We start from the raw sequence: 12,500 nt of genomic DNA, 5'->3' as shown, positions 1-12,500 counted from the left end.
GTTTCCATAAAAAGACCCTTGCTTTTTTTTTTTTCCAACAAGTTGCAACAATTTTCATAAGAATGAAATAGTACAAACAGCAAGTGGTTACAAATCCAAGCATATTTTGTATTTTCTTTATTGAGAGCTTTATTCTTTTGGATAGAAATAACATTTAATTCTCATTCCATTTTATTAAAATTCTTAGCATTGATTTATCTAATTTTCATAAACATATGAAGTTTTAAAAATAAAACCTAGTCCTCCTTAAACTGCAATGTCAGTAACAGTTATTTAATAACATCATAAAGCAGTATAGTTAGCCTAAAGAATTTTGTCCAATTACTGATTTATGTGATTAGGAAGAAAAAAAAAGTAACAAAACTTAAAGGCCGTATTTTCTTCCTTATTTTTCAAATATATGATCTAGTTGGAAGTTACACTCATAACATTAAAGTAAGATTTGCTCCTCAAGAAAAGGAATACTAAACTAGGGATTCAAAAGATTGGACCTCCTTCATTTCTATATTGAGCTCTTACTGTATCTAATGACAATTCTTCAAAGATATGTGGAGATCCAGAACATATTTTAAAAATCCCTCATCGTTGAAGAAATTCAAAGTCCATGACATAGAATTTTACTTAGGATGACACTGAACAAAACAGCATTGTATTAACTACTTCAGGAACATGAAAAATCTTGATTCAAGAAGACAGAGCAAAATATATTTCATTTCTGTGTATTTCTTAAGCTTGTATTGCTTGAAAGAAAAAAAAAAGTTTTACTCATGCAAACTGTTAGGAAATCAGTGCAGTACTGCACAATATGTATTTCTATGTACCAATGGTGATGAACCATTATTATGATTTATACTATTATAATCACTTTCTTAAACAGTTTTTCTTTAGATATTCTTACCAAATGTTACTTCTCCATTGCCACTCTTGTCAAATAACTGAAAAGCAACAATGAATATTGCATCTGGAGTACACAAAACAGATTCAAATGCCAAAAATTCTTGATAGGAAATCAATCTACAAAGGAAAATACAGAAGTTATAAAGATTTCAAAAAATTTTTCACAATACAGATGATATTTTGTGTTTGATGCTCTGGAAAACTGTATGATCTAATTATTAAAATAAAATTCTAATATGAAAAAGTTAAGACTCTACACTAGAAACTGAAAAAGCATTTGTTACATTTAAGTAGTTACTGAACCTTTATGCAACTCAGTTTCTTCCTCTATAAAAGGACTGAATTCTTCATATCCATCAACAACAAAATATAATCAATTCTCAGTGAATACCTACAATTTATTACTTTGTAATTATAAATGTAAGCAGAGAGCACTTAAAAAATAAGACATAAAAACCCCACAGAAATTCCACCACCATGAAATTTACAGGGCTGTCATTATATTACTAATTTATATATGTAGTTCTACTGAGACAGAAAAGATAGTTTAATGCAAGTATAGGAAGATACTATACAATACATGTATTTTCTTAAAACAACGTATAACATTCACAAAAAACAAACAGGTTCAGAAGAGGTTATACTTTACTACGTATATAGAAAAAATATTACACTCAAATATAACATGAACCGTGAAGTCATGTACTTGAGGACAAGAAAGAAAGAAAGAAACTATAAGAACATTTGGACATAAGGACAGTTAGACATGACCAAGGCAGGGAAGGATTTGAGTGTAACAGCAGATTCTGAGCTGTGTATGCAAGACAGTCACCATATAGAAAAATACAACTCAGGATGCATTAGGAAAGCTGTTTCTGTGTGAGATAAGGAAGCAGCGGTATCCCCAGATAGGGTTCCCACAACATCTCTGGAATGCAGCATAGAAATCCAAGTCCTTGTGTTCAACACATAAACTCAGACTTGAATGTATGTACAGGTAACTTATTAAGATAATAATAAATAACTTGTCTAGAGGAACTCAGCTTATTCTGACTAACAGAAAACTACTGTGTGTTTTCATCCTTGTAAAAACAGGGGACTTAGCTTGATGACCTAGAATATTCTATCCAGTTACAAGTTCCTGAGCTCAGTTTATAGGAATAAATGATGGGATATCTATTTTAGCATCAAATAAATTATCAATGGGAATAAGAATTTTTATTACATTTTTTAAACAAAAAAATTACTATTTCAGTAGATGCTATTAAAACATAGAATATCACTGTAGATAGCACATTTTCCTAGAAAATGTACATAATTGATCTGAATTTAGTACTCATCATAGGAGATCATTAGTTCATAGTGATTACTTCACACATATACTGCTTACTGCTAAAGAGCCAAGTATAAATTCCGTTCCCTACAGAAAAAAAGAAAAAAAAATCAAGTCACACTATTCATTAGTTTATCTAGCCTTTCTCTGTCAAAGTACACATAAAGCAGAATTGAGATACTTTAAACAATGTTATGTATGTTAACATTCTTGCATATATGCCTTATACAGAAAATACAGGAAAAAAATGTAGTGATTTTGAAAGGAATTAAGATATGGAAAATACAGAATTATGATATTAATTTGTCACACTTTAGCCACAAAAATCAAAGATGTGAGAATGGTTCTTCAGATGCAAAGTCAATTTCATCCAAAGGATGATCTTGATAAATAAGGGTTTAATATCAGAGACACAGAATAACCTTTAAAATAATTGTAAATACTATCATTTCAAAATATACCTCACATACAAGCATAAACCTGACATACAAATTAATTCCTAACCAGGAAGCTTTATAACTGACAGAATCAAGTGACGGTCTCTGTAGAATGCATTCGTAGTAGCCTGAACCTGAAAGAAGCCATCTTCAGAGGTCTCACTTTAACAGTGCCTACAGCAAAAGGAGATAGACACATTCAATTTCCTTTCCATATATTCAACTTGCAATGCCTAAGAGCTGGGATATCCCTTGTGATCCTCCATTATCCATTAGGGCGGAGATAACAGGAGTTGGATTAAACAGAATGATGGAGCTTCCCACCCAATCGCTACTCAAGTACCATTCAGCAAAGCCGCTGCATTACAGAGTCCGTAACAATATCAAATCACTCACCTTTCATTTTATCTGTAACACTCTTTAAAATTTCCTTTCCTCTTATTTCTTCTGTACCGTTACTCTTCAAAGGCACAAAAAGTAAGCCGTGTGTTTACAATTCTTCTCTATCTTTCCTTTTTCCCTACTACAACTCTTAGCTCTTTTTTTCTCACACAACATAGCTTTTAGACGTTATGTATAGTTCTGTTGTGACTCTCCATTATGTGAAACATCAACTCTTTCTTCAGGACTTAAAATTTGGAAATGTGTTCTTAAGTTAAGAATGATATGCTGATAAGCAGAGTAGCCAGAAACAAGCAATTAAAATGAAGAATTCTGAATGACTACTGTGAAATTTTGAAGGTTTGAAGGGCGAAGAAAATCTTTGATTTTAAAACTGCCATACCTACTAATGTTAGTTGACTTACATAATTAGGAAGCTGGTTTTGGCACACATATTAAGTACATTATTCAGAGAGGATATGTATGCTAATTTCAAAAGTAGTGCCTGCAGTCTGATGACATAGAAATGCTTACCTACAGCATCAGTGAAATCCCATTGTATTAAACAGATAGCAGACAAGGCAGTTTAGGCCAAACTCTAATTTAGACCTCATCACATTAATTTCTCAGAACATGCATTTGTAACAATGAGGAACACTTTTAAAGAGAAAAGTCATCAGTTTTAAGGACTACCTTACGGAGTTCCACTAAAACAAACCAGTCTTGTACTGTAGTAATGGGAGAAGGCAATAGTACTCTGGAACAGTTAAGTAAGTATCGAGTTACCATCAGGAAAAAGTAAAAACACATTTTTTTAAACATATGCCTACAGACACGCCAGTTCCAAAATGTGCTTCTTTTCTTAAGTGCCAAACTTAAAACTAAATGAAATAAAAAATTATTAACAAAGAAAAGTTACCAAAAACACTTTGCATATTTATATGAAGGGCAAGCAAGGCTAAGAGAATATGATAGCAGATACAGGAATGAAATTTCGTAACAGAACCCAAAGCTTCTCAATGACTTGCTGTGTGACTTTGGGCTGTCATTTAACTTACAAACGTCTGTATGGAATAGGACTACTGATACTTCCTCAGACTTCATAAAGTAACTTTAAGTCCTTAGAAACGTTCCAGAATTCAGTTGAAGATTACAGTAATTATTCATGCTACAAATTAAACTCTCTGTGCAGATGATATAGTTTTTAGAGTCTAGATTTTGATATATTACAGCTCACTACAAAAGGAAGAATGTGAATGTAAAAATAAATAAATAATCTGATGATGATGATGGGGGTATAACAAATTCTTCCCGTGAAATACAGATAAGAGATAAATATAGATTAAAACATTTAGGAAAATAGGTTTCAGACAACTATCAACAGGTATTCAGACAGACAAACATTTTGTATTGCAGACCATACGGTAATAATTCCTATTCCCACTGTTCCCATACAGAAGTAGATAAAGCACACTTACCCATATTTGATTACCTCACTTCAAACATTACCCAGATTTAAAAAAAAAAACAACACAAAACCCCAAACTTATACTAACAGAGAAAGCAACAAAAAAAGTGATGCCTCAACATAAAGTTCTGTTGTAGAAATAAAACAAATTATTTATTTCTTAATGTAAGAAAGATCCTTTTATAAAACATTTTCTGAAGAAATGCACACCATAAAAGATAATCAACAGCTTTCAGAGAAAAAAGATACTCAACATGTTGGTTTACTAGTCATCAATCAGACTATTATTTCAACAGATAAATACAAAATAGCATTTTCAATCCATAACAATGCAACAAACTGCATGTATTGCAAACAGAGACAGGTTATTTGGATTTATCAAATGTATGTATATATCAAATGTATTATCAAAATGCTGCAGCTTTATAAAATAAAAAAAAAATCATGTAACATTATATCAAACAGGAGATCCTACATTTGTCGTTTAGTGTAAAATGTATATAGCACATAAAATTTTATTTGTAAAGCACAGATACTGTGCGAGCTGCTCAGGATACTATGCAAACTAATAAAATATTCTAAAGCGGAACACAGGAAAATAAAAACATTTAAGAGATGTCAAAGGTCAGATTTAGACTCATAAATCCAAGGAAGTTAAGGGGCTTTCAAATTTAAATAAGTTACACCTATATATTTACAAATGTATTGCATACTATTTTAACAGCAACTTTCTCTCTTCTCTACAAAATACCCACTCCCTTCTGCATTCTTGACCTCTTCTCTGATCCATCTTAACCTTTTCACTTTACTTAAACAATGTCCTCACTTCCCACTACAATCCAAGGCCAAAGCTAGAAGCCTACATAAAGCAAGAGAAAAGGCTCATTTGAAGACAAGTGGGTTAGAGGGTACTACCTCAGTGGAGTGGACATTTTGTAAATTAGTTTCAGAGAACTGTCTAAAAGCAAGTAATATCATCTGTAAGCAGAGTTGGAAAAGCTTTGTGTGGTGTGACCTTATCTTGATTGGGCAAACACCTTCCTTCATAGAGTCATTAGTGTCTCTCCTAATAGCCAGCACTTTAAAAAACTCCTCAATGGTTTGATTTGAAGTGCACGCTACAGAAATAAGAAAGATTTTCCGTATTTCCATGTTTAATTACAGGTACTAAAGACTCTACGTAATATCCAGTCGTGGACATTGAGTATACAGAAGAGAACTTTTCCAAGGCAATCATATTACATTAAACTTATTTGCAGTTCAACTCCCTCTGCATTTGTAGTAATTGTTAAAAGTCCATTAAAACAAATCTTAATTTAAAAAATGCCTTGAACTCTTCACTGTTAAACACCATATTTTTTTCCCAATTTCCACAAATTTATAGTCTATTGTACTTGAGAAAAAACTTATCATCTAAATAAGCTTGAAGTGTAATAAAATCAATAATTTATTTTAGAAGATGAAATTATCAAACCCATTCACTCACATATTTACCAATGCATTACAAGCTTCTAATGGAAAGCAAAATTCTCACCCATCCTTTGTCTGATCTGCCACTCCAGCCAACAGCTGCACTGTTTTAGGATTGTAACGTGGATCTGTATAAAGTCCTAGGTATTTCTGCACAAAATCTTCTGGGGTCATGTAATGCTCACCATCTTTCTCGACACTGGCATACTAGAGAGAAAATAAAAAACAAGACCACACAAACAAAAATGAATCATTTAGATGCTAATTATCACTGATTACCAAACTAGTATCTTTACTGAATATCACTTAAAATGGTGCACACCTGTCTGCACGTAACTGCTCTGAAATTAAAGGGCTTGATTAAACTAATAGCGTTACTGTACTAGTTGCGTACCACAACAATCAGATTATCCCTGTAGAATAGATGTGTTCACATAATGACCAATATCTTCTAATAAAAAGACAATTACGTATTTTCAGAAACTGTCAGGTAATTGCATAAATTTATAAAAATTACAGCCATGCTGTAGCTTTCCATTTGCAGCTACACAGTGAAAACACAGCACATACATTTTCTTACAATTTCTGGTACCAGATATCTTCTGAATAATTGTTCCTAATCATTCTTATAGGTAGCTTGGAAAATACATATTATTTCTTTTCTCTTTTTGTGAGAGATAACTTTTCAGATTAATTTTTATCCTGAAACTAATTGTTTTGATATTTTTAATTAAAAATTGACACACAGACAAAAAGGATTTGGGTCAACTGAAATGTTTTACTTTGATTTGAGTTTTAATTTTAGTAACAATAAATTTTCAAATGAAAATCACAGGCAAATTTTAGAATTATATAATTTAAATATTAATAAAACTAACTAAAAATTAAATAACCAAGTATATCTTTATTACTTGTACACCAAGAAAACTGCCACATATCTGTATCAGTATTCTTACTGATTACTTTTCTGTTTCAAATCATTAATCACTAGTTCTTATCTATAGGTCAACTTTAAATTAAAAGTGAACTTTTTAGCATAAAGTAAATTCCATGCCCTCAGCTGTCCAGTTACACTGGGTAGTACCAATCTTGAACTAAGAACATGAGGAGGCAGGAGTAGAAAGCATTACAAGTGATGAATAAAAGGGAAATGTATTATGGAAGTTCATACCCTCAGATCTTGTTTCAAGATGGCAGTATAGTTGCAGGAAAAATTCCTTGTACTTTATTTATATGACAGTAATCTTAGAAATAAAACCTCAATTTTCAGATTGCAAAGTTAAACTATGTTTGCATCCTGGAACACAGGGAAGTAGCTCACAAAAGATTCCTAGATCCCTAAACTACTATGACCCAATCCAGTTTGATGACTGAGCTTGTTTCTCAGCATTTTTGCTCACAAAACCTGTAAGCAAGCTTATTTAATATTTTAAAATCCATCTCTTCTGTTCACTCTCTACTGTACAGTCTACTTGTACACACAATGATTTAGATGCAGACCTTCAAACATATACATAGAACTGTGTTTGTTCTGAGAAAGTGAAGTTACAAAACTACACAGCTGTTTCATTAGAATTTTGATTTGCAATAAAAGTAGTGATTTTTAATTCATTTGTAAAAATGTAATTCGCCTTTCTATGTTCTAGACATTAAAAGATGACTACATAAGCATCCTCTGCAGAAAAAGAAATGGCAATGCTCCCCAAGACCTATAGTGCAACATCTATGCTAGTGAATTCAAACTTCAATTAATGGCCTTATCTGTAATTTGTAACTTTTCCACTATACGCTGCAGTATCTTGATTCAGTTGACACAGCTTTATGTGAAAGAGTAACAAAATGGGACCTTACTCTGCCAGGGACCCACAGGAATTAGAATATTAACAATAAGACCTACACACAATACCTGTTAAGGTGTAACATTCCATTACGATAAAGGGGATCATTCACGTCTCATGCTTGTTTCAGCTGTATGCAACCCAACCAATTCAGTCAGGACAGTATTTCAGCGTAAAGAAGCTTGCATCAGCATCAATGCCTGCTGAAGCATCTCCCGTATCTCTTCCACAATACCAGCCCCTCACATCACCTCATCACCTCTCCCTCTTCCACCCTACAGCTGTGATGACAGCTGTTTGCAAGACTGCACTGTAAACCAGACTATTGAACTAATCCAGAATTAAAATAGATGATTTCCACAAAAATAGGAACACAAAGCAGTGGACAGGAATCATTTAATTCAGCACTGCTGCCGACATGACAATATAATGAAACTATGGCTTCATTGAATCAACTCAGAAAGGTTCTCTTCTCTATCGTATACACAAGTGACTAAAAAACGCATTATGATGCACAATTCTGCTGCAAGACATGCAATCCAAAGAAAGTTTTATATACGAAGGACCATCAAACATGCAGAGTATTGAGCGTATGTTCAAGAATAATGGAATTCAACTGTATGACAGTAGAGTGCGTATCAAAGAGTCAAAATCTAAACGTCGTCTTTTTTTCTTCAGACATCAATTTATCTGAGTTTATTACAAATAGTGAATTGTTTTACAATAAAAACTGTGGGGGGGAAGTTTTGTTAAAAAATTTTAGAGACAAAATAATTAACTGACAGATACATTTTGCTCCATATGAGAAGGTCATGGTATTTTGAAAGAGCTTGTCAGCAAGCCAATAAATTAAGGCCTGACAAAGTAGCTAGGCTATTCCCTTTCGGCATGTATTTACATTTGTCCTCAAGTTACCTTTTCACCATACAACTTAAGTCGAGAATCTTTTAGCACAAAATAGGCAATTGTAAATTATATCTTAATTTGCATATAAAACATAACACATCAATTAAATCTGTATTTTCCTCAGTCTTGAATTATATTACTTTATAACACAAAATTCTTATGATACATTTATAGACTGTCTCAGGTAAGCACTTGATGAATTTGCATGAGACTTTTTTTAAATATTATCACATAACATGAACACACAAAACCCCCACTCTATTCGTACAATGTAGTGCTAGGTGTTGCCACACTTTCAGAAACAATGCTTTCTTTGAAAAATTGGTTAGTTTTCAATTTAAAGGGGTTTTCTATCACAATTATTTTATCTGGGCAGAGGAGAAAAAAGTTCCCAAACAAAAGAGACCTATGGGTACCCTTAACATTTTTTTTTTAATTAAGCTAAGCTATGAGCAAGAGATGCAAGACGTTGGGGGGGGGGGAAGTTTCCTGTATTAAAATTGGAAATTTGTTTTTATTTCTTTCTCCACCTTGCTGGAACAGGGTCTGCTTGCATTCAGCAGGCAGGGAATAATTCAACTATATTCCCTGAGGGCTGACTGTGTCTTGCCTAAGGAAAAGGAATGAAGTCTCACTAAAAAATCTGCTAACTGTTGTTCCACATAACTCTTTTATCCTTCACTGAATTTCTGTTTTGTTTTTTATGTTGTTACTGAAGTCACTGGTTAGCAAACACCTGAGAGGTAACTTATTTGATGGTATACAAACATGAAGTTTCAATGCCTGCATTTCATAGTTACAGGATTACATAGAAATAACAGCACATCTTTTTAATACAAGTCAAACAAGATTTTTAACAGTTTAAAATAATAAAAAGAAATATATGGCAAGCTTCAGAAATTCTAAGAAAAAGGTATATATCAAGCATCCATTAAGATACAACTTAAACTGGATGGACAGAGGACATGTATCACATTAGAGAATACGGATGAACAGAAGGAAATTTAAGTACACTCTCTATGAATAAGGTCGATGACGAAGAGGCCTACAGTTCACATCTTCCCTTGCGCCCATTTCCAAGGGAAGCCAAATTTAGGAAGGAATGCACGCCCTTTAGCTGAAGCTCACAGAACAGGCCAGCACCCTCAGCACAGAACACAACATATCTGACCCCTGATGTGTGCAACACTTTCATAACAAGACTCTCTACAACTTAGTCTTGGAAAGAGTGCGTTCTCTCTTGATTTTTTTAAAGTTTGCAACTAAGTTTGCTTGCTATCTATCAAACAAAAAACACAATTTCAAACTCAATTAGAATCAAATATAATCCAAAAGAAATATAAACTCTCTTTCTATGCCAGCTGTCTGTGTTGTTTGTCTTTTTTTACTGCAAATCTCAGATACTCAAGAGGAGACAGGGGAGCTTTTGTATTTGTCATTCCTCAGAGCACAAAACAATCCACAACTTAATTTGCATGTTTCTTTGAAGATTATAAGATAGACATGGAGAAGACCAAAAAGCTGTTTTAAAACCAGTAGACTGTCTGCTTTTTAGGTCAATAAAACATGTATTGTCACAGAGACAATTTCAAGAACCAGTTGTGCAATGTTCTTCCTCTCCACTTTTCCTTGTATGACCAAAATCAAGGACTTCAAACAATTTATTTATTTCCCGAAGCAAGCGCTTCTACTGACTGGAAGTCAAGAATCATAAAAAGCCCGTATTTCCAAGTCGAATAGAGTGTTTTGACATCACATTTTACTTTTTTGCAATCAAACATGCAAAAGTGTCTTGCAAAAAAGTTGGAAGAGCTGTGTGATGTTCTAGAACCACACATTTTTATACTGTATTAATATATATTTTTAAAAATCGTATTTTCATGTTGCTTATTTTATTAACATACTCTACTGTATTCCTTATCTACAAAAGCTAAATGTCAACAATAAATGAACCTGTGATGGAAGATTTTTTACTAGAAACTAAATGCTGGGCTTTCAGAGTTTGATTCCAACATTCTAAGTTTTAGCACTGAAGCAATGTTACCAGTGTAATCCAGTATGCAAAAGCAAGAATCTGCCAAAATTATGGCTGAGATATAACTTCTCCCTCTCAGGCAAAAAGGTATCTCTGTCTACTTATCGTATGTGGAAACCATTAGATAATAAGGTAGGACCAAAAGATACAGGTCAAATGATGAAATAATAGATTTTATTATTTACAGTATTAGCTCTAATACTTAATTTTATATTCTTTCCTTTTTCATAGGGTAAAGCTTCTGGAATGTACTGTATAATATTCAACATAAAGGGAAAGAAAAAAAGTATTTTAGTGATTTTGGAAATATCAGCGGTCCAACTATGGACCTGTAACATAGTTGTTCTTTGTATTCCATCTGCCTAATTCAAACCTTATTATCAAAGTTTTAGGATTGACTGGATTTTCCTTTTAGATCATGCTTCACCGTAACTAAGGAGAATGAAGAAAGCTTCATGCTGACATATGTTAATTCTAATGCCCTGCAAGAGATAATATTATGAAATACATCAATCTTAAGAAATCAATTTTAACTTCTAAAACCATTGCCAGTCATCATCCATTTTTAAGAGAAACACATATAAACCCCAAGAACAAAACATAGAGCCATGAAAGAGGAATTTTTTAGAATCTTGCAAAAGTGTCTTTAAAAAAATAACAGTACCTAGTTATGGTTATAATTATTTACTTTGTAGAAAATTAAAAAATACCTCATAAAGTTATTTAAGATTATAATTTGGAAATGGTTAAGCACAATTTGTATCAGGAGCAGTTTCTCCTCAACACCTGAAGGCCTTTTCAATACACTGTGCCTGCAAAGTGAACTTCCAAGCGTCCCACAAGCACGACATGCGCATGATGCCGTGGCAAACCGCTGAAAGGGCAAAAAATAAAAGTCTGTCAATCAAACAACATTAGACAGATCTTTTTACCTGCAAGAAAATATTTCGTAGTTCAGCAGGATCTGCTCTTTTGGTTGATTGCACCTGTGAACACAAGCAAGTTAATGCTTCGCTTCTACTACTTGACAGTGTAGATAAAAACCACCGTGTGCACTGATAAGGGCAGCAACACCAGCTCCCTTATCTAACCGACAGGGCGAATCTCAAATACGACCCCTTTGTGCTTACTGCGGGACTCTACAGGACTCCAGCACCGATGACAGCTGTCAAACTCTGGGCTGCCTGGAAGAGGCGCGGCGCCCCGGCCCCACGCGACGCCAGCCGTTACCGCCCGCGCGCGCCGGATAACGGCCCTCCGCCAGCGCCCGCCGGGCCCCGCCCGCCTCGGGGCGCCCCGCGCCCGCCGGGCCCTCGGCCCCGCAGCCTCGCCGCTTCACCTCAGGAAGCAGGGCAGGGCAGGGCATGCTGCGCTGCCCCTTCCCCGGGGCCACCCCGCCATCACCGCCCCCGCCGGCGGCTTCCCCCGGCCCCCCGCGAGGCTCCCACAGCAGCGCCTGCCTCCTCCCGCCGCCCGCCTCCCCCCCGGCCGCCCCGCGCGGGCAGGCGGGGGGGGGGTCCGCCCGTCTCCTCCTGCGACAAGCGACGGACGGGGAGAGTCACCTTGACCGCCATGCTGCGCCCGGCGAGAAGGAGGAGGAGGAGCCGCCCGCCGCTACCCACCCGCCGCGCCGCCGCAACAGCCGCCGCCTGAGCGCAGCGCTGTGGTAATGAGCGCTCTGCCCTGCCCTGCCCCGCCCGGCGCGGCCCGCTCCCTTCGGCGGGCTCCCCTCAGC

General features: G+C 35.3%; 1 protein-coding gene across 1 annotated transcript in view; it reads right to left on the bottom strand.

The window, feature by feature from the left end:
- SLC25A12 (solute carrier family 25 member 12) overlaps positions 1-12,429 on the bottom strand; it is a 50,961-nt gene extending 38,532 nt beyond the window's left edge. The window contains exons 1-4 of the mRNA XM_076342624.1: positions 12,328-12,429; positions 11,698-11,751; positions 6,051-6,193; positions 899-1,014 (exon numbers count right to left, since the gene is read on the bottom strand). Coding sequence (XP_076198739.1) covers positions 899-1,014; positions 6,051-6,193; positions 11,698-11,751; positions 12,328-12,339 — 325 coding nt within the window. The 5' untranslated portion in view covers positions 12,340-12,429. The remainder of the gene's footprint in view (positions 1-898; positions 1,015-6,050; positions 6,194-11,697; positions 11,752-12,327) is intronic.
- Between the last annotated feature and the right edge of the window lie 71 nt (positions 12,430-12,500).

Source organism: Aptenodytes patagonicus, chromosome 6 (assembly GCF_965638725.1).
Source record: "Aptenodytes patagonicus chromosome 6, bAptPat1.pri.cur, whole genome shotgun sequence".
Lineage (NCBI taxonomy): Eukaryota > Metazoa > Chordata > Aves > Sphenisciformes > Spheniscidae > Aptenodytes > Aptenodytes patagonicus.
This window is presented reverse-complemented; position numbering and strand designations above follow the sequence as displayed.